Source organism: Neodiprion virginianus, chromosome 4, assembly GCF_021901495.1.
Source record: "Neodiprion virginianus isolate iyNeoVirg1 chromosome 4, iyNeoVirg1.1, whole genome shotgun sequence".
Lineage (NCBI taxonomy): Eukaryota > Metazoa > Arthropoda > Insecta > Hymenoptera > Diprionidae > Neodiprion > Neodiprion virginianus.
Genome location: NC_060880.1, coordinates 174991 through 197583, shown reverse-complemented (window position 1 = coordinate 197583; position 22593 = coordinate 174991). Strand labels below are relative to the sequence as shown.

Here is a 22593-nt window from a genome sequence, read left to right as displayed (position 1 = left end):
ACGAATATATATCAAAGATCTATACCGCGATTTTATAATGCAATGAAAGATCGGTAATTGACTACAGATGTGAAATTAGGGAAAAAATGTTTCTGTATCTGAAGAAAAGTGAAATTATTAGTAAGATGATTAATTGATAACGAGCAGCTCATAACTCATGAATTACAAATACAAAAATTAATCAGCCGCCATTGAATGATTAAAAATTTGCAGTATTTTTGTAACTCTGGTCAATTTTTCTGTCCATAGAAATTTGTAATGATATGAAATAAGTGAAGTGGAAAACTAACCGCGCAGTTAGAATTTCTCTTGGGTGCTCTTAACTTGCGTCTATTTTCCTTTCTCTATTCACGAATGCGAATAGCGCATAGCTTAAAACTATAAAAATAATAATCGTGTGTATTTGTAAGTATATAGGCATATATGTATAACGTGCAGTGATCATAAAAACAACTGGCGTGTAGGTATAATTATGTATTATACACGCATATTAAAACCGTGACATATTATTATGCGTTAGCTCAGTTTTTATGAATAACTCTTGACGGTAGAATTTTTTTCAATAAAAATAACGGTATTCTGAACGGTTTCAGGATGGTCGGTAAGACGCATTCGTTTCTCAAATAATCCAACGTTTCCAAAAACAGGCCTAGAAGAGACGGCGCATTCCAAATACTAGTCACTATCATCCAGATGAGAGTTAGAAACTGTCTACTCTCTTTTATGGACGGTATAGTTTTCACCTAAAGCACAAACAAAACCACAAGTTACGTTATGTCGCTGCAGCCATCGCCTCATTACTAGAACGGTACAAGTGCATTTAAAATTATAAATTGAAAAATAATTTTAAGAGACAAAAATTTAGTGTCTGTAATATTTTCGCGAAACCTATAGGTTTACCTTCAATGAATTTGATGCTGTAAAAATTCAGGTTCACGGAAGTACAGGGCGTGGAGATTAAATTGGTACGAAACTGGAGGCAATCGGATTGAACGGCTGTGAGTGTCAAATGACCACGTATATGAAAAAAAAATCAATCTCAAAGGTTACGATTCATCGAAATTGCAAAAAAAATTCCAACATAAAATTCTTAGCCTCTGAAGCAGGGCACGGAAGCGTCACGTTTTTTGCTCCCTCTCGTTGCTTGACGCAACGTAAAACTCAATATCCCGACACAATATTATATTTGAGACAAAATCAATGCGGGAATCTGACACGGTTATTTTACGATACGGTAAGTAATTTCATCTGCACCTATAAGTCGAAGTTGAGGTCCAGCCCTGTGGCTCTTGTAATAAGTTTTTGTACAACTGTATGAAAAGAAATTGATACAATAGATGGAGGAGAAGAAAAAAACAAAAAAAATCCCGACCAATTTGTTTATTTTTGGGCGTGTGAATTTGAGCAAAATCATGAGAGATTATGACACCGAATTAGGCGGAGATGAAAATTTGAATAAATCCTTACCTGCGGTAGAGGAGTATCGGATTCCCTGTAGCTTTCAGTCGTCATGGATTCGATCAGGCTCAGATCGTCATCCTCCTCTTGGTCCAACATTATCGAGAGCGCATCGTGCGTCCTGTTGTCAACGCCGCGCAAACACCGACCGCAGAGGAGCCCTTGTCTGTGATCAATTTTAAAGCGGCATGAGGAAGAAATTTCACACGTTAAACATTCGATAATCAGACAAACACAAAAAATGTGACGAATAATGGTTTCGTACTTGAAAACTGCAAGTTTGGTCAGACTTGTATATCAATCGACTATCAGATATTAAATGATCTTTAATTTCGTCGAGTTTTTTCGTTACGAATATATGCAGTATAACCACGCAAGCCCTCGTCCTCGTATCTGCGATGGTTGTACCGCAATTGGGTATAAATTGAACTAAATCGGCAGTATAAAAGTTAAATAATAAGTCAGAATACCTGACTTCTTCGAGAGTGCTGATTTCGTCCTGGAGATTTTTCATGTCCTCAGCCTTGTGTCGCCACATATTGAGCTGCTCTTCGAGACTCGAATTTTCCTGGAGGATTGAATTGAGCTGTTCGCCAAGCTCCGCGACTCTCTTTTTCTCCCGTGCCCTCTGATTTCGCGCCTCGTGAAGCTGCCGCAATAACTCTGTGATTTCATCGTCGCTAGCCAGTGTGGAAGCCAGCTCTCTTATACTCGTATCCGCAGATTTTTCAGGCAACGGGCTAGGTGGGGCAGCGTCCTGTGGTAAACGAAATCAAATACTCTGATTGTCAGTTGTCGCTGAGGTGTACGAAAATAAATACCTACTCGGAAATTCTCACAGAGATCGTTAGGGAAATTTTCTTCGAGACATGCACCGAAGCAAAAAACTGTCCACCGGTGGTCAAAAAAACTCGGTGGCTATATTATATGTACATTAGGACGTATAAAAAAAATATCTACTTTATTTTCAAAATTCAAGTAGAAAATATTCTTCGAAACAACGAAAAAAGGATGCTGTCCAAATTTCAGCTCTAATCGTTTATATTAATATTAAGAGGTGCCTCGTCGCAATTTTTTATTTCCCATTTAAATAACATGAGAAATTGTTTTTTCAAACTCTGGAATTTTGTAACTTGTCAACGCATTAGTGTACCGATAAGACCGGGACGTATGTTTTTTTTTTTGTGGGAAATAGAAAATCGCGATGAAGCACCTCTGAATATTAATATTTAGAATTTTGTCTCTTCAAGCACTGTTAAAGAATGTAGTGTGTAGATGATATGTTTACATTTGAATTCTTACTTCTAATGAGAAGCCACGCAAGCCGGGCAAAGCCGTCTATTAGATGATACGCGGATGTGCATATCATTAATTACGAGAAGATAATTGTTGAAGAATGTAAATTCGAAAATTTGGTGATTTCGAAAAATTAACGACGGAAGAGACGAAATTTTTAATACATACATACACAGGCGCACGAAAACAGTTTCGAACTCACTGGTGATGAGAGAAATTAAGGACGACAGAGTCAGGGCGGCAAGGTGGTCTGGTGGAGTAAGGCTTCGGCTAAGCATCTCTAGACGCCAGGTTCGATTCCTGGCTCCGTCGTTAATTTTTCGAAATCACCAAATTTTCGAATTTACATTCTTCATTAATATTTAGAGCTGAAACTTGGACAGCATCCTTTTTTCGTCATTTCGTACAATATTTTCAACTTGGATTTTGAAGAAAAAAAAAAAAAAAACAGTCGATTTTTCTGATACAGCCTAATGCACGTATGTACATATAATAAAGGAAAATTGATGGTTCCGAATACCTCTTCAATGCTGCCATCCTGCGATACCTTGGCCTGCCAAATTGCGGTGACGCGATTTGGCAAATTATTCGTATGATCATTGTTGCGATGTCGACGAAGCAGAGTTTCGTGTTCGGCGGCAAGCTCATCCAATTTTCTCTGTAATTCTTCGCATCGAGCTTCGAGAGTTTCGATGTTAAAACTCTGGCTGTACGGAGTTGGGGAAAAATTCGCATAAAACTCAGTCGAAAAATGCCGAATAGGGGGAAAATGAGTTAATCGCGAAGAAGCCAATGTAATAAAGTTTTTACCTCTTGATTTGTTTCTTATCCGTGGAATTTTCGAGGGCCAGGCGATGGTTTGCCCGCTCCAAATCCTGTATGCTTACTTCCAGCTGCTCGTAGACCCTCAATCGAGAATCGTTTACCTCCCTCAAAGCCGCAGTTTGCTTTTTCATGTACTGCGGACAGAGAGATAACCGTTTACTTTTACATTCCCGACTCGTTTCACCTGCAGGCTTACGCGAAAAAAAATTGCATTCTCGATTGCATTGGCACAATAGCGTGCTGTAAGAATAATTTTGTTCTACGGAAATTCGCAGTCACCCGTTGTAACCTCGTGTAAAATGTCAATCGTGCACCGTGGCGTTAAAACGGCTGAGAATATAGCTGATGCAATAAGGAGTTGCGAAAAAACTGCAGGATAAACCCGCCGGCTAAAGAATTTTACAAATTTCCGCACACGGGCCGAATTTAGACTTTAGCTACCGCGAACCTGCGGGTAAGAGAGGAATGAGGAACGGGCAAAAAAAAAAAAAGAAAAAAAAAATTGCAACGAGAAGAGAAATGTTGCGAGTTCCGGCCGGTAGGCAAACAATCGATCCAAGGCCTTGAACGATGTTGTCAAGTTCATCGAGAACCACAATCGCGAGACGAGATGGGTATCGAATTGCGATAATTTCCGACTCGTGTCGGTGAACCACGCATCGGTGAATCGTCACTCGCTTAAATTGAACGAGGTATCGATATCCATTTAGCACTTTACCAAAATTCTATTATGTATTATTGTGAGACATATTCGCCCAGTTGGTATCGTGTTTCGATCTATTCGGGCACGGTAAGAATGACGAGAAGCCTTGGGATGTTTTTTAGATAAATGTTAGCGTACACTTTATACGGATATATTGATGTTACGCAAGGGGTGCTGTATAAAAAATGTATAATGCACACAGGTCTAATTTTATAACGGAAACCTTGCAGCATTCTTGGCTCAAAGATACAACAGATCTTACACGTCAATTTGCATATAGAAAGCAATACCTTATGCCTGGCACGAGTATAATACAATCTGTAATGTATGAGGTGGTGTTTAAAAATGAGCGCGGAAATTTATTTGTAACCAGGAATCCTCCGAAGAAAACAGAACTGGCAAACCCGTGGCGGTGGGTGTCAAGAGCTTCCCAAACATCATGTTGAAGTTAGTAACGATATCGTACCGACCCGTGCTGAGGGAAAACAGTTATATCCACGATTTCGGAACCATTTGAAATTCGGTAAGTAATAAAACAAAAAATACTCATATTTTGCAATCTCAGTTCCTTGAAAATCATTGTAAAAATAAGAAAACAGTGATTTTTTTCTCAATGTGTCGTTACGACAACGTTACTAACTCCCACTTCGTCGTTCCAAAACTTGGTTATCGGCCCGTTTACAGAAATGTTTAAGGAGGTTTTCGAGCACTCTGTTAAGAACGACATTCATTCATTCATTCGGCGTCAATGCCAGAGCAGTGAATAGATCATGTACGAAATGCACTGCGTTTACGTATGGAATTGGGTGCTACGGTTACATGGTGTATAACAAGATTCATGTTTTTTACAGACGTACGAGTGACGAATGTTGGCCCGGCAGACCGTGCGAGCATATGCCGCTAATTAGACATCGTACCGTACACTGTGAATGATTGTTTGGATGTTTTTACAGTGAAAGTCGCGCAACGTACCTACTACCTCGTTCGAAAACCAGTCAGCCGACGGAACGGAAAAAATACAAGAATGAAGAAAGATACGCCATGTGTACCGCCGTCTCCGTTTTGTTTCGTAAAAACGTTATCGAATAAATTACACACCTCACAGCTTGTCCTCGGACTACCGTGCAATGAATAATAATAGGCACGGCATATAATTGTTGAATTTTGAACAGCAACGGCTAGTTTTTTTTTTTTTTTTTTTTCCCCCACAACATACGAATTACGCGAAGAAGCGAGATAATAATTAAAAAGAAAACAGCAGCTATTCAATATAACGTCTCGCGGAAGATCAGGATAGTCGAAGTTGCGTAACGATCGGAAAGGATGACAAGTAAGGTGCAAAATCAGGCCCCATTACTCTGAGAGTATGGAGAAATAGTAGGAGAGAACCGTTAGATTGCACCCGCGGCCAGGCCTTCCGCGAGTAGTAGGAGAAACAACATCTTGTGAACATTAGAGAATGCGAGAAAAGAACACGCGAGGATGTTTGCATAACTTCCAGCCGTGAATGTAAAGTTTCTGTTTATTTCATAAAAAAAATTCAAAAATTCCACAACTGATCGGAGTATGCGGGCGAGCAGACGAGGCGCCGCGCACGCGTGTCGCTTTGGGCCCAGGGGGCCCAGGGCGCGCCTTGACCATAAGGCATACCGTCGTGATTTTACACGCTGTACGTACGTACTGCACGCGTGTCTCGAAAGAATAAAACCGGTCCTCGCTCGGCCGTGTCGTCGCATGGGCCATGGGCCATACCATGCCCCGATGGAGACTCAGGCAGGCTGCCGCCGCATTCCACGCAACGTGTTTGACTCGGGCCTGGTGTTTTGCCATCTAGCGCTGGGCGGATTTTCACGGGGAAAAACTAATGTCACATACATAATTAGCAATTTTCTCACCTCAATCTCCTGCGCCTGCTCGTCGATCGTGTTCTGCTGCTGCTTAAGATGATTCTCTAGCTCCTTGTTGCGCTCGAGTAAGGTCTTCCCGAGTTCGGCGGCCAGCTGGAGATCTGCAACGTATAACATACTTAACGACCGTTCGGAAATTTTTTGTTCGAATGCGAGTTCAGTGACGTATGCCTCGTGTGCTTCTTCAACCGCCGACTTGCTAATTGTATAAGAAATTGCGAATCGTGCTCGGTCACGTCATCACAGCTTATGGAACACACGCACACACGTATGTACGTACAATACTTATATATTAGATTTAGATGTACGTTTTTCGCGACCGCGAAACATAACACGAGAGAGAATTAGCCACGATATGGCCGTTATCGCTTGTTTCCTCCTCGGGCGTTTCTCGCATCTCGCGTCTCCGTTAAACCTCAGGTTCTATAAACGGTATTTCTTATCGACGTCCGATTCAGCGGATATTAAAATTATAAACAAAAGACGGTGGTGTGCGCTGCTCAATGCAAAATATCCAGGGAGAGACAAGGAGAGACGTTTGTCTTCATCTTTCGTTGACCTCCGCAGAATTTTATACATTTTTACGAAGGTCGCGATACGCACAGGCCATCGCATTTGCTCTGCTGTAACGCAGCTGAACCAACACTTTGAATTAGCAAAGCTACATCTAGTCCATTAAATTTCCAATAATTTTAAATTCAATGACAATGAGTCCCACGCTCGACCGCCATGTATGTATACGTATTATTCAACAAGCACAAGCCGACGGATATTGAAGGATTCGGCTACAAAGCAAAATGCTTGCAACTTGGCAAAATCAACATTTTCGTGGAAGTTGAGGATGAGCCGGATTTATTATTTTATTAGTATTATTATTAGTTTATTAACGGTCGAATCAACGCTCTGCAGGTTTATTGTTTACGTATCTCCTCTTTTTAAAGTTCGCGCACAGCCGAACCTGACCGTGGCCAGACAAACCGAATTCACACGCACAGAATCGGAAAATCGCTCATCGTCGGTACGTGCAAAAATCGAGCATTCCGTACCATCTGGGCCTTGTAAGCAGGCCAGTTCAATCGCATAATCCCATCGATCAATTGGATTGTTGTTGATCTGAGCCGGGGAGTCCCAAACGACCTCCATGCTTCTGGTTCCCATGGTGAATAAATTCCTCGAGAAGTCTCGGGGTGCGATTCTTTGACCGTGGTTTACTTCCTCACCTCGGCGATGACCCCGAAACAAATATTATCAGGGCCACTGGTCGCAGGGTTCGTTGCAAAGCACGCACTACACCACCCCGGAAAATAAAGTGGGCACAAACTCGCGCGAACAGATCGTACGGTTATCGCCGCACCACTGCCAGAGATCCTCGGACTCCGAACCCGGTACGCCAACAATTTCCCTCTCCAAAATCCCTTTCTCTCTCTCTCTCTCTCTCTCTCTCTCTCTCTCTCTCTCTCTCTCTCTCTCTCTCTCAATCTCTGGAACGATCAGCAGCAGCTCAGGTAGGCAGAAAGGTGCCATGCTGGCCCAGTTGGAAGGACGGTGGGTACCGAGCTCCTTTCCCTCGGTTCATGCAAACCTCCAGCGTACCTACTCAGGTAGTTTCGCACGCATTTGTTCGCCTCAGGCCCTTAAATCGCGGATGCGTTTAACTATCCCAAGTGTCCCTCCAATTACCGCCCATCTACGAAATTAACTGTATAGGTCAGGGATTTGGAATTTTCCGACGTAATACTCGAGACGTAGAAATATATAAGCTGCACGTGCAGTTCGTAACGTAAATACGAACACAAGGCTCGATCGGTTTGGTCGAGTATATACAAAGTCTAGAAGTTTGCGAATAAAATGCCAACGTTTTCTATGCCAGTTTTTCGCGAACGATGAACTTTGAATTTTTCTTCTATCGTTCGTGCCCCAGGACTTGTCGAAATGGCAAGGGTGGGGGATATTTTAATTCCGAGCTATGGCCTTGTTTAAGCCTCAAAGTTCTAGTGTACGCACAGAGGCAGAGGCGAGTGCATGTGTCGATTCGTGCCTGTAACGCAAAATTATGCAACTCCGTTAGCCGTATACGTATAGCCGCACGTAATTCCAATCGCGCGCGCGCTCTTCCTGCAGGTAATCACAAGTTACAAGTCAGAGCCGGGCGGCGATACAGCGATCGGAGAGCAACGTGAAATATCGATGGTTATAAACTTCTGGTAATATTGCACGATGGAAGTTAAATGTCGGATGTCGAGTGTGGCCGTAGGAAACGATCCGATTCTTTTGCGCGTTATTTCATCTCACAATAACATAATGAAGCAGGCGCGAATTGGTGAAAAAAATTATTCATCTTACATCGCTCTACGGTAAAAACTCGACTCAATGCGTGATTTACTAGGTATATATATATACATATATGCATAAATCTTTAAGACCGGCAACGTCTCGAGTCGCAGAGTTAACCAATCCTGCATATATTACATTCTATTAATGACAAATTACGCAAGATTCAGCTGACGCTTCCTCACCCGTAGGGATGAAATACATAATCTAAGCCGCAGCAAAGAAATATCGACTTGTGCAAAAATCAATTATCTCACACTTCCAGCAGCGTGGAAATGATGCTAGGAAAACGTATGTATATACGAACGATCAGTGCGTGCTCGGCTGTATAAGGAAGTCGTAAGTCGATCAGCGACGAGCGAGCCACAGTGGCAGCCAATTATTTTTGCAATTAAATGTACGCAAAGTTGTCGCGGCTAACTAGCTGACCCGATAGTGCGGCAGCTTTCTTCTCCTCACACGGCTCTACGGCTAAATACCTACTTGTGCCGATCCGTTCGTTTATTATGCCTACCCGTCGCACCCCTGCAGCTGAAAACCATCTCAAGATTTACTCAGAGTTCGCGAAATCACTTTCTATCAGCACGTGCGGATACGCAGACTGTCGATACCAGGATGCACGACATGCTGCACAAGTTTATAACTCGCGTCCGCGGCCTCTGTGACCATACATCACGAGCGAGAAAGAATCGTGCAGTTGGGTTTCTTTGCATCGAGATTTTTAACCAACGGTTATAGATATCTACACGAATAATTTGCATTCTCCTGGAATAACAAGCTCATAAGAGATACGGTGCAAATTGCAAGTTCGTCCTGCATGGGTCGTGTTGCTCGTCGTTGTAACATTAGGGTTATTCTTATTCAGGGTTTTGACGGATTTTTTCAGATTTTCACCTCGACTCGAACAATAAGATAGTCCGCATTGTGATCAAAGTTTCTTACGGAAATAACATGGGAAAAACTATGTTTTTTCAGTATGTATTTTATTATAAAACTATCTTGAGAGTTGAGGTAAGAATCTGAAAAAAATTAATAAATTGTTATGAATTATTTGAAGTTGATTTGGTGGTGGGGCGGAAAAACATTCGACAACACCCTGAGTAAGCACCGCCCTGCTGTAACATGCAGCATCGTACAAATGACTCGCGAGCTGCGACAGGTATGATTTGATTTGACGTGAGGAATTTTGCGGTTGTACAAACAATAGAAATATGAAAATTAGATATTTGCAGCCCGTCTGGATTCTCATCTATTGTCTCGGCTAGGCTCCAGCTAGGAGAAGCCGCGGCGGCGTGCGCATTTCTCGATGGCATTGTGCGAATAAGACGAACGAATACCTTTTCACTTCCACTTCAACTTCCACGTCCATTTTCATTCGTCGCTCGGTTTGTTTATCGCGGTAGATTTCTTAATAACCACTCGTTCGGTAATTATCACCACACTTTTTTACCCGCGCTGTAAAACGTCGAGCGTATAATACGGCGATATGATCCCGATACAACGTTATAAGGCCCGTTGACTTCGACTCGCTTCGAGCGTGTATTAACGATTTCCGGCTTTGAGCGAAATGAGAAGAAGAATATGCATTATCGTACATACCAGCAGCGTGAGACTCAAACTACCTTGAGAACTGTTTAATGCTCATTATGAACGTGATTCGACGCGCTGGGTATACATGTACGTATACTTTCGTAATTCACTACTTGATTCAACTTGACTTATAATAGCGGCCAGGCTTTTTCAGCACGCGTAATGCGAGTAAACCCAATCAAGTTTTCTGAAATAAAATACCGTATTATTCCGTGCGCGCCTTGAAGTATAAGTACGCTGCACCTATAATTCCGTGACCTGAATCTTTACGAAATCTGCGATAATTCCTCGGTTACTTAGGTGGGTGTAAAGAAATTCACGATAAAAAAATACAGAAAAATCGTAAACCGAATCGCTCGGGTTAAGTACATATGCCTGGACAGTGAACACTCACAAATACCTAACAGCGGTGATAAGCAATTTAACCTACCTTCAGCGACGCGTTATACAAATTGGATGAATCGAGGAAGTCGACGCCGTGGTCAATCGAAAGGCGGAAACGTCAGTTGTACGAGTAGCTGAACGATGCACTTACGTCTGCAGCGTGCATGCACCAGGGTGATCCACGTACCTGATGTCCCGTTGGATTAAAAAGGGATTACCGCTTTTTTGATTGAATGTATCGCGCGCTTGTTCGTAGTGAAATAAATCAGATGTGATCACCCAACACGTTTTATTCTCAATCAGCCGTAGACAACAGTCCAGAGGTAACATTAACACCCTGTATACGTGAGTCTGTCCAAATGGTAGGAGCTTCGGTAAATTAGGTGTAAGCTGTCGATGGGTCGGATTATCCTCGTCAAGGGTGCAATTTGAGTAATATTGCTACAAGTCTTGGAAATTTGGCTTTGGTGCCTCGCCGGGCGCATCTGCCCTAAGCACCGATATTTCTCTCATTGTCAGATTGTAACTACAATTTAGAGTCCGGCTAAGAGTGTCGGCCCTGTGTGGAAATGGGGAAATTCTCGAATCCCGTGTGCGCACTGTTAAAAATGTTTGTTGTAAATATGTATACTGAACGTGTACACAGGAACGGTTGTATATATTTTTAGTCATAGTTAAGAATTGTCTAGTAAAATATCTTGATTTGGTTCGGAAATATTCGTGAAATGATAGGAGAATTGAAACGAAATATAAAGTAATACCATTCCTTAATCGGCTTTTGTACATTTACAAATTCAAAGGGGCCAGTGCCAATAATAATACCTGTAACATTTGAAAATGCATAAAGTTGAAATATAGAAAAATTGAAATTTACTAGGGCCAAAAGTATACAAAGCCAAAATATAGAATTGGAAGAATGAGAATATGTACAGTGAGCGAAGACATGGAATTGTCCGAAATTTTTCCAAGCTTTTCTATACTTTCCTATATTACGGATTTCTATATTTGAAAATATCGTAAGAAAAATTGTCGCGATTTTTAAAATTCTATATCAAGATTCTTTTATTTTTTAATCTTACCACATTTTTACCCCCACTTTTTTGTTGTACCTTCGAGACGCATTTCACTAGAATGTTCCAGTAACTACTAAGGTTATTGACATGCTTAGGTCCTAATTATTGACCCTTTTATTTTCCAAAATTATAAACTGACGGGACAAATAGTGAATTTGTCGGCGACTAAAACCAATTGTCAGAGAGTCGGACACTGAACATTCATGTTCATTTTTACGTAATTTTAGAACCAAAGATCAAACAGATACAATCGAAAAAGGTTAAAAATTGCGACAGGGTCAATAACTGGTACGCTCACCTTACACTCCTTACACAAGAGCCCCGATCGTGAATCAGAATTTTCACATTGCCGTCGACGCAGTCCGCATCTTCGAACTTCCTAAATTCAATTATCAACCCTTCAGCGTTGTTTCCCCGATCGGCGCAGGGAAGAAGAGCGAAAAAAACGTTGTTGCGCGTTGTTTCGCGCGATATGCCGGAAGCGTCGTTTCCCGCGGCGTGATGCGTCGATGACTGTGGCATCGATTTCCTCTTAATTCGCTTCCGCGTTGATCGGATCCGAGTGGGATCGAGCAGCTTACGGCTGCGGCGTGCAAATACCGCCGACACAGTTATACAATCTGTACACCGACGTCCATCGGGTGCATTACACGGTTACTTGAACGCGACAATTTCCATCACGCTCGACGCGATGCCCGATGATACCGCGAAGGAAGCTACCTACTACTACCTACCACCACCGCCTCTCGCCGAGCGTCGATGATCTGTCTTTACCGTCGTATCTTCCTTCGCGGCGAAGCCAGGAGGAACCACCGCAGCCGGACACGCCGCGAGAGCAGGCGGGGGCTGCTGCTTTCTCTGCGGGGAAGAAATTCGATCTCTTGACCCAAGTCACGGTTCACATCGTTTCGCCGCTGCAGCCTCTGCGTAATTTACACACGCCAGTAAACACGCACCCACACCACATAGCTAAAGCTGTGTTGCATGCGCTTAGTTAATGAATTTTTTTTTCAAACTGCTCGTCAATCCGACAAACCCGCAACGAGGCTGTAGAAACCTTGGAAAATTTTCCCCCCTGTGACTGAAACCTGGCGGTTCATTCGATGCAAATATTATAACGTTAGACTAGTTAATCAGCCTGATCGATTCGTAATGAGAGATTTTTTCTCGACATCCAAGGCGAATCATAAAAAATGATTTACACCTACGGATGTTTTTTTATCATTGACCTTGGATAGCAAGGAAAAACAATCTCTCAAATATTATAATGTGACTTCGTTGATTTCAGCAAACGTTTAACCAATCAATTCCGCTCGCCTGCCTGATGCGAGTGAAAAAAATTTGATCCGATATTCATGACTTGCGTATGCCCCACGATGAAAAAACAATGGCCTTGCGCATCCGGCGGAAATAGAAACGCCGCAAGTTGGCACAGGTGGCTTCGTTGGACGCGGTGTGTACAATATGATGTATAGAGCGCATGCTGGTACAAGCAGACGGAATAGAAGTTGAAAGGTTGCGAATGTGGCACCAGCAGCCAGCAATTCCCAGCCATCTTGACGTGCAAACGTTGAGCGGTTGTAACGGACGGCGTTTGTGTTTCTAATGTGTTATTAGACGCGCTGCTTGAGGGGAGCGTTCATTAATAACGCGAGCCCCAAATGGGGGTGGGGGGGCGTCCCGCAAAATCTCACCAAATATCATTTACAGGGAGCGCGGATCAATGAAAATCTCACGTCAACTTTTTAATTAAGAGAATTTACATTATAATAACAGCAAACATTTTGTATTACAAAATCAAACCCGGGCATAGGAAACATTAAATATTAGGTGTTCATTGGTACGAAGCAAACAATTATAGGGTAAGTCCCACCACGTCTTACAGAATTTCACGACGGGGGAGGACGGGGGTCCAAATTGAAAATAAAAAAAAAAAATACCTCGCGTAATTAATGGACACCTCCTTATAGACTCCTGATTCGGTCGCGAGCGAGCGGGATGAATGAGCGTTATACACGATGGCAAAAATTGAGGGCCCTCCCTACTACTGTCGAAAGAAGAAGTGGCCGTACGGGAAAGTGAAACGCGGACCTCCCGGCCCGGCCGGATGGGGCCGTGGTTCCTTGCGTGTTCTCCCGGGGCGGTATGTTATTGGCGGGGCAAGCCACCTGCCGTGCTCTATCTTGTTGTCTTTATAGAGTATAAGGCATATTTTATACCCCCAGGCAAGTATACGGATACGGTATTGTCAAACGAACCTGTTTCCCGCCGTTCGACGATCGTTTCTTTCAGTAAAAGCTATGCCAAGTGATTTCAGCGTTTCAGTCAAAGTCAGAAAATTTCAAAACGTACTCTCAATGAGCTTCAAGTCTCTTCAGGATTTCAATATCTCGTATAATTTACCGCACGATTTAGACAACTGGATTTGCACGTTTTCTACGTTATCTCAACATTCGATGAATTCTAGAGCTGAATTTACCTACGCGGTTTCCCGCGTCGGTGCTTCTTCAATTCAAGGAAAATTCAAAGGGAACGAATGGCAAACAAACAATATCTCGTCCTCTCGTCTTTGTGATACTCTATAGTGTGTAAGGTAAGTGGGATAATATGAAATTGCAACTGCACGCGTCCGCGCAAAGAAGAAGCACGGAATATCGAACTAACCACCTCCGGTCCGCACAAACGCTGCAGGCGCACGATGTGAAATTATAAGGAAATTATCGTCGGGGGATATTATGATAATAACTGTATAGATTGTATAGAAGGCATCGTACGTACAATAATAGGCAGATGAACTAAAAAGCGAACAACTCCGAGCTCCAGTTGAGGAAGCGGTTGGACAGGATCTCCTCTGATCGGCGCGGCGTACTGTCCCGATTACAATGAAACCACGAAGAGTATTGACCGAGACTGTTCAATCTTACTTTTCGCGGCCAGCATTCATCCGTAAATCATTGCAGAGTAAAGAGGTTGAAGTTGGTAACGTTTCTTTAACGATGCTTGTTCAGGAAGAATCGATACTCGGACCCTCAGGATTTTCGGAAATTCAGCTAGTAAATAACAACAAAGAAAACGTCTTCATATTTTGACAAGTCAACTCCTTGAAGATCGTTCGGAAATTGTACAATAATTGTTTTTTCCACGACGTTTCGTTACGTTAACGTTGAATGCGCCTCGCAAACAAATGCAGAATTTTTAATTGAGCAGTCAAAAGCGGCGATGACGAAGGACAGCCTCTCCACGATCCTTATGACAGATGAAATAAAGTCTTCTCGTGTAAAAAACGTACCCTGAGTTGAACTTTTCAATATATACGCAAGTATATAGGTAAATATATTATCTCTGTACAGCGTTGATTCTCCGTTAACATTCAAACTTTTTCACAACTAATTCAATCCGCCGTTTTGAACATCGCCGTAGTTCCTTCGTAAGCTACGGAAATAAATGTAAATTTTTTTTCAATTTATGCCAATTTGCGGGTATAACGACCTCTTCCTCCACGCATCCAAGCCGTCGCATACAGTGTACACATACCATACACACACGCATTATAGAACCGTCGACAAGTTTTTATTATTACGTGGCTGAATTTACTATCCTATCTAGGAGAAATTTTTTATATTCTTTCACTCTTATTTATTTTCTTTACTCTTCTTTTTTTTCTCTACTCTTCGCCAACTCAACGCGCGGGTGTCCATTCTCTCGACCATCGTAGGTCACCGCACCTCCATTCATTTAAGAAAGTTAATGAATTTAGATCAAATCATACGGCATGTGGCGTGCGCTCCGCTCGCGTATCTACCAATTATAATCATGTCGTTTGCGCTGTTTGCGCTGTTCGTGCACTTCGGGCTATTTATTTTGTACATGGAAGAGCACGGGAATCCCACGATTCTCATTGAGTCGGTATACGGTGTATACGATGTATACGATGTATCTATACGATGTGTACGAGGTATGAGGAGATATGCGCGTTTCTCCGAAGGGCAAAAATGCATATTATTTGCATAATGGGTGTGAATATACTTGCGTCTCATTGTCAGAATAAGGAGACACTTTTACTCCATATACATATTATACTTACACGCAGTTTGGAAAAACAATTTTATATTATTAAGAGAATTTACCCTGACCGGTCAAGCGATAATCGATGTTACATCTTCGGATCCGTCTGCAGCGGAAAAAAACAAATTGGCAAAGAGAACGTCATTCGTACACTCCGACGTTTTAAAATTATTTCAACGTTATGTCACGTAAACGCTATAACCGCGTATTCTACTACAATTGTACGAAGGGCTCAACTCGATTCCAAAAGTTTGAACTCGATTTATATCGTATCTGCTTAGATTGAAAAGAACGTCGCGGCGTCGCGAAGTTGAACATCGGAACGGTTTGAACAAACGATATATATTATTGTGTACATTGATCGTTCCACGCTTTCTGACCGCCGGAGCAACGGTCCGTACAAGTAAAACCACAGCCGATTAAAATCATTCATGTCAAGTCGGCGCGATACGTTATAGGTATGCTGGCCTAGCTGTCTAAGAATTGAGAGCATGATAATGGGAGACATTTACAAGCGGAAGAATATCATTTTACCCCCGCAAACGGCGCGTCTGCGTACCTGAGCTCTATCGATACCGGAAGTCCCCGAATTACGGAATCGCATAATTCCGCTAAATTGTTGAGGTCTGCTTGGGCACAGGTTAGGAAAACCCGATCTCGTGACGTGCGAACCGCATACCCGACTGAACGCTAATTGATCGATAATGGGCCAGCCGCTTAACCACTTGACAGCCGTAATTAGAAACGACTAATCTTACAATTAATCTCGTCTCGTCTCGAACCTTGAGTTCTTCCGTGTAACTATACCTACATCGTGCACGCACTCGCCGCAAAAATAATTGCAATTTTCATCAAGATCGACAGATCGACAATTGTAAAAAGAAAAAATCGCCGACGCTCCCAGACTGGCTAATTTCGTGCAAGGAGAATATGAGATTTCAGTCTGCGCGAAGACCGGTGGGGAAGTGGCTCGAGGTTCACCTGCGACACCTGAGACGAAGAGTCAGCTAGCGACGTCTGAGAACATGTGATATTTCCATGTATATTGTAGACGTGTGGACGTGCTTACATACGATGTACCTACACAGCGTACATTCTGTTTCTTGGACGATCTAGGATTGTGCGGGATATCGTACCTTGTAAGAACTTATGCGAAACACAATGGAATTACACGGTATACGGCCGTGAACGGCTCGGGTTCCCATGTTACATACATACATATCGCGTATCTCCAGACTTCTGTAACGCAAACCATAGCGACAAACGAAAATCGAAACTTTTTTTTCCCACCTTGCATGCAGTACAATACAACGTAAACCGAAAGAAACACTCGTTTTCATCGTCGATCCGATAACGCGGAGCTGTTGATAAACCGTTCAAGTGAAAAATATTTATTTTTTTTCTCCAACACTTTCGCAGCAACGAATTCTTCCGTCAATTCCGTTGTTGCACGCTTACCGTTGTCCAATCATTCCGTAGGTATGCTATCCAGGCATAGCACGAGGCTTGCAGTTGTCATCTGCTCTCCAACCGATCGTAGGCACTCCCCTGATTCCCCCGTTTCATTCGCACCCTTCCCTGTTCGTGGCACCCGTTAACTTTCCGGTCCATGTTTATGACGGAACTTTTGTTTCCGCTGTTGTAGTTGTACGGCGAAGGTAGGAGGTACAGCGTCCTGGTTGGCATTGGCCAAGTGCATCGGTGCGATCGATAAGGGTGCCGAGGAAAGTCGAGGAGGGTGCTGCCTGTACTGACGCTGATACGAACCTCCTCGAGTTTGCATCAACTCCGCTAATAGGTTGATGCGTAGGCATATATTTCCCAATTTGCCAGAAATGTTTTGCAGGTTTTGTTGTTTTATCCGGAGCGCTCGAAGCTTCCAGTCGAATAAGCATCGTTATCTGCGGTATTCACAATTCTATCCAACTGCGCGCAATACAGCCGCACAGTGGACCAACTGATCGATCACAAGGCGTCGCATATTGATTCCTTTTTCACAAAAACTTATTCGAAAACTATTTTCTTCGCCTGCAGATCATAAGCGCTCGAACCCCCGAAACCGCAACTCTTGACAATCCCGGACCGGAAACCTTACCCGGTCAAAAGCCGTCGCTACCTAGCTTACACTGTTATTATAGGTATAGGTATAGTTGTTTTCCACGCATCGCTTACTCCACGCACACGCAGCCGGACTGTTCATCTACCATCCACCGTACGCAAGACCGCGGAATATGAACATGAATTATGAAAATTGGGACAAATCGATAGGCTTCTCTGTTATTCCCGACTGCCAATTATTAGAGATACGTCCGTTTGTCTGCTGTTGCTCGATTCTTTCGTGAAAGGGATATACCTATATAGGTAGGTATACATGCAATACAGTTGAATTCATTTTGGGATCCTCAATGCAGCGTGTGACGCAAGCGATCCGTCACTAAACCGTATACGCGAAGCCTATGTATAATAATTATCATTGTATCAGGTTATAACTATGTGTCTGTCTTGTATCACACGTCGTTACATGAACCGTGCGGTGTGGACTTGAACTCGGTTTCCACGTGGTGAAACACCAACACCCACGTCGCCGAAGCTCTGAAGGCGACGATCCGTCAGATTGTACCCTGCAATCCTCGTTTGAACAGCGATACGAATCGCGCGAGGAGCCAAGTCCGGCATCCTGTGCCCGGATCAACCTCGCGCATCGGCAAAAGACGCACGCGTCAAGGTCTGTCCGTGGATATGTCGAGTGAAAGCAAGAGGATTGACTAATTGCCGTGAGCGCATTGATATGCGACGATCAGGTATCAATGACGCGGTGTACCTAATTCTAAAAGACGTACGATAGGCCAATTCTTTGCGATTTCGAGAGCGGCGTCTTCGCAGGCGATTTGGTAAGCGCGGGTCAATGCATAAAGTGAGAAATTTACCCTGCAGCATGTTGTGATCGGCCTCCTCGTCGGTGAGGCAGCGAACCCCGCCGATCGACGAGACGACGCTGCTCATCGCTGAGGTGGCTGGTGGCGGTTCCCCGTCAACAAGCAGATCGATATACGCGGCCCGGTGAGCCCGGCGACTCGGATCCGCTTCCGAATCCTTCTTCTTTTTCCTCCTCCTCCCGAACAACCCCACCTGCCACAGGGGCCGCGCAGCTGCACCTTCACTCGCGAGCAGGCACTTTCACTATCTACCGCGCGAACGAAGAAGAGGAAGCTTCGGCCTTAGCTGCGGACCCGCGGGGCAGGCGGAGGATGCCGCCGATCACCGGACGCGCGAAGCGGGCGATATACGCCGTCGACGACGGACTACCGTTGAAACACTGCTGCGGCGACGACGACGGCGACGGCGGGCGTCGCGACGCTGACTAACGCGCTCGCTCACGTTCGTCGGTGCAGGAACAACGGCCGCACGTCGCTCTGCCCCGAGCACCGAAAGCGCATGACTCAATACTGCCCCGACCTCGCGATTCGCGATCAATACCGAACCCCTCGGACACGCCGACGTCGCGGCGGCTGCGCCGCTCTAGCGTCATTGGTTCGCGCTTACGCCAACCTTGGCCGGCTGACCACACACCGCACGAATCCACTGCGCCGATGCCCGACCAATGTCGTGGGGGAGCCACTCGACGCCGCGGGATTGCAAATTACGTTGCAATTTTTTAACCATGCAGCGAAAGATTGCCGGCTCGCTACCGGATCAGGCAGAATAAACGTCGAGCAGCTATTCCGTTTACGACGTCCACGTAATAGAATGCAAACGGTGTTTCGAACGTTTCGCAATTTTGATAAAAAATTCCTGTACTTTTTTAAACATTTGCACCAATTTCATAATACTGTCATATACTTGACGATTGTTGTTACGTGATTGGGTGTATCTGCTGCTCCGAGTCCCGCTCAGCGACCCGTCGCGCCGTGTGATAATCGTGGAATGATCTCTCGAGCTGAGCGCTCCGATCTTCGGTTTGGTCGCTTCGATTGCTGGTGGCGCCCTCTGCGCGCGAGACAGATTTGTCGCGCGTTCGCCACGTTTTGTCAGTGTGTTTATGCATGTACCTATGTGCATGCGTGCGTAGTTTTATCCTGGCATGTTCATCGAGGCAACCCCGAACTTTGAATGCGAGTACTTGAGTGACACGGGCATCTTTGCGTTCTGTTACTCAGAACAGTTACCCGTTGCGCATTGCGTTCGCTCCTTGTACCGTGCCTTGGGGTTCAATTGCCCCTCAGGGAACTACCCCTGCCGTCTCGGGCGTACATTCTTTTCATGTTCCGAGTTGCCTGAATCAGTAATTGACTCGTAGATATAACGGTCCCACGTCCCACGACCCGGGTCGCGATACAGTCGATAACAATGGTGATTTTTTCGAGAATATCGTCACATTTTTTTTTTTCTTTTATTATTGATTTTCCACCAGACCATTAGTCGAATTAATTTTCTCGACGACAAAATATTGACTCCTTGATCGAAGAAACCCTCCATCCATCATGCATGCAGATCGAACGATTCTTTCAAACCGACTGAATTGTAAGATCATATTCTCTGACCAACGTCCATAAGACACGCCAAGTGAACGTGAAGCCGGAGTATAGTTTTAATTTCCCGGGATCTACGGAGGCCGCGAATTTAGTAATATTTCTCGGCACATTTATCGCGAAGCATGCTTGGCTACCAACAACCTGAACATAAACCGCCTCTCACCGGCCTTACACCGACACTTTGGCGATCGTAATACCTATGGACGAATGTGCATATAAGTATGTACTACGGCGGTATACGAAATGTTTGGCAGCGACCGTGTATCAATTTGACCTCGACTTCCTTATAATTGTAACAGCTACCGTACACCAATGACCAAACAGTTGGCTTCCACCTTGTGAGATGTACAAAAATGGACTTGGCAAACTGCGGCAATCTCGAAAAAAAGGAAAACAGGGCCGTACCTTTTACTACGTTCGCAAAACGAAAGCATGCTGTAGCCGCAAGAAGACGCGACTGGTAGAATCAGCATGAAAATCAGAATCGTTCACCTTTTAGGACAGCGTTATCGGTTACTTTAGGGCGCGGTTCACATTACTGTACGTCAGCGGGGATTGGAAGGCTCAACAAGCCTTCGAAACGTTATCAACTCGTGGAATACGCTCCTCGGTGAGATGAGGATTTATCATCAGGCTTTCGAAATGGCAAACGCACGATTGGTGTACAAACGACAGATACTGTTTTCCTCAAGTGACGTACATTACATATTTGGAAATTCGTCCCGTCGCGTGTCTCCGACGAAATTTTCTCACATCGAAAACTATTATTATCCGAGGTCTGTAAAGGGAGTTGGCGTAATAATTGCACACACCATAATCCGTCATTGATTTTGTAAAACGCCAAAGTTCATCCATATTTCGAAATCTTCAGAATGAACGGACAAGGGGCGCTTCCTGTCTCATCCTACTTGTTCAGTTATTCGGACACGTATGAAACGTTTGTTTCTCTACATTCGGTAACTGCGGGACACAACGATTCTTGGCCGCCGATCGTCGGGATCGTTTGTACGCACCATTCATCGATACCGCACTGGTCCTGATATTACAAAAAAACGTAACGAACGAAAAACCGTTGCCGTTGCTAGTGGAAGAGCCAATGGAATGAATTGTGATTCAATGCGAAAGAAAGGACGGCTAACGATTGAATTTGGAATGTCGCGGGCGCGGCTCTGCCATCCGGTTAAATACGCCGTTGGGAGCTCGTACAACGTTGAATAACGTAGGTGAATACATTATACATATCGTTATTATACATTCAGGGCAGGACGCTGTCTATCTCTTTCCCATGTACTCGGCCGACATCAACCGTTTGTTCGAACACAACGTAGGACCATCCCGCGCACGCAATGAAAAGCGAAATTGCCGGAGGCGACAATCGGTTGAGACAATTTGGCACCGGTGTCTATAATATGAATTATTCCAGCATCTTTACCATCAGGTATTGTAGTATCTTCTTATTCTTAATTATACGGTTTACACACTTTTGGAACGTTTGGTATCGTACGTATAATATACAACATGCTATCATACTGTTTTCATCGTTGCAGGGGCGACCTTTCGGCACGCAACACACACGCGCACAAGCTGTGCCGTGTAAAAAATGTGTATACGCCTACGGTTGTGTATACCATCCTTGACCACTGATCAAAACAACATCGAGCTTTGTGCCGCTATAGGCGTATAATCTCGACGTTCCATCTGCGCACCGCTCTCACATTTCTATCGAAAATATCATATAGCTCACGGCGATTGCTGTTCTAATTCATATTGTACAGCTATATCGTATCACTCTCCGTCGCGGCAACATGCTGCGAGTGCCGAATCTCGATTCTCATTTCACCTGTTCAACCGAACAACCGATCTAAGTACGATCCGATCGAGAGGCCGACTGTTATGGATATTGGAAATTATTTACGCAAATTGCGTATACCTATATAAAAACGCACAACGCTTTTTCAAATACTTTTTTTTATCCCCTCCTAATTGTCTTCCAAACCACGATATAATAATTATGATAAGTCAGCAGAAAGTGAAGGCGAGAGAGGGGGAAAGAAAGTCCAGAATAAGAGCGGTCTCGATTTCAGTTCGCGAACGTCCAGAATGATAGAACCAACGTCTTAATAGTCATGGGCTCACCCGTCTTTGTCCAACAGTCGGTGCACTCCTGGCACAGCATGGACCACTCGGTCTTGAGGTCGTTGAAACTGGCCATCCTCGCGGCCTCCGATTGGCCAAAGGTTGCCCTTGTTCCGATACCACCTGTGAGTATCAACGTGTAGCTGCAGGGCGCAACAACCAGAGGACACCGAGAGAGGTTCGAGCGGCACGATTTTCCGACAACCTTGTCGCGTTCCGAAGCAAAATCGAAAGCCTCGACCACGTGGAAAACGGGAAAGGTAGTAACGCACGCTCCGGCTCCGATCAGACTC

The 22593-nt window shown here is 44.2% G+C and overlaps 1 protein-coding gene and 1 long non-coding RNA gene across 10 annotated transcripts in view; one reads left to right on the top strand and one right to left on the bottom strand.

Moving 5' to 3' along the window:
• Window positions 1-22593, bottom strand: part of LOC124302201 (uncharacterized) — a 26807-nt gene extending 4214 nt beyond the window's left edge. The window contains exons 1-9 of one of the 8 annotated variants that reach the window (XM_046758087.1): window positions 18560-19077; window positions 14346-14617; window positions 11866-12425; window positions 10541-11093; window positions 6178-6290; window positions 3565-3713; window positions 3275-3461; window positions 1929-2215; window positions 1468-1624 (exon numbers count right to left, since the gene is read on the bottom strand). In XM_046758087.1, the coding sequence (XP_046614043.1) occupies window positions 1468-1624; window positions 1929-2215; window positions 3275-3461; window positions 3565-3710 (777 nt within the window). In that variant the 5' untranslated portion in view covers window positions 3711-3713; window positions 6178-6290; window positions 10541-11093; ... (1 more) ...; window positions 14346-14617; window positions 18560-19077. Of the gene's footprint in view, window positions 1-1467; window positions 1625-1928; window positions 2216-3274; window positions 3462-3564; window positions 3714-6177; window positions 6291-7235; window positions 7526-10540; window positions 11112-11865; window positions 12426-14345; window positions 14618-17090; window positions 17115-18559; window positions 19079-19489; window positions 19707-22300 lie in introns of those variants that run through there. The other 7 variants (XM_046758083.1, XM_046758084.1, XM_046758086.1 and 4 more) reach the window with 7 other exon arrangements.
• On the top strand, window positions 19701-22268 carry LOC124302236 (uncharacterized). 2 transcript variants are annotated; one of them, XR_006907655.1, is made up of 3 exons: window positions 19701-20383; window positions 20464-21602; window positions 21712-22268. It is a non-coding gene; the product is annotated as an uncharacterized LOC124302236 (long non-coding RNA). The 2 variants fall into 2 exon arrangements; XR_006907656.1 differs by having other exon boundaries at window positions 19701-20940; window positions 21036-21602.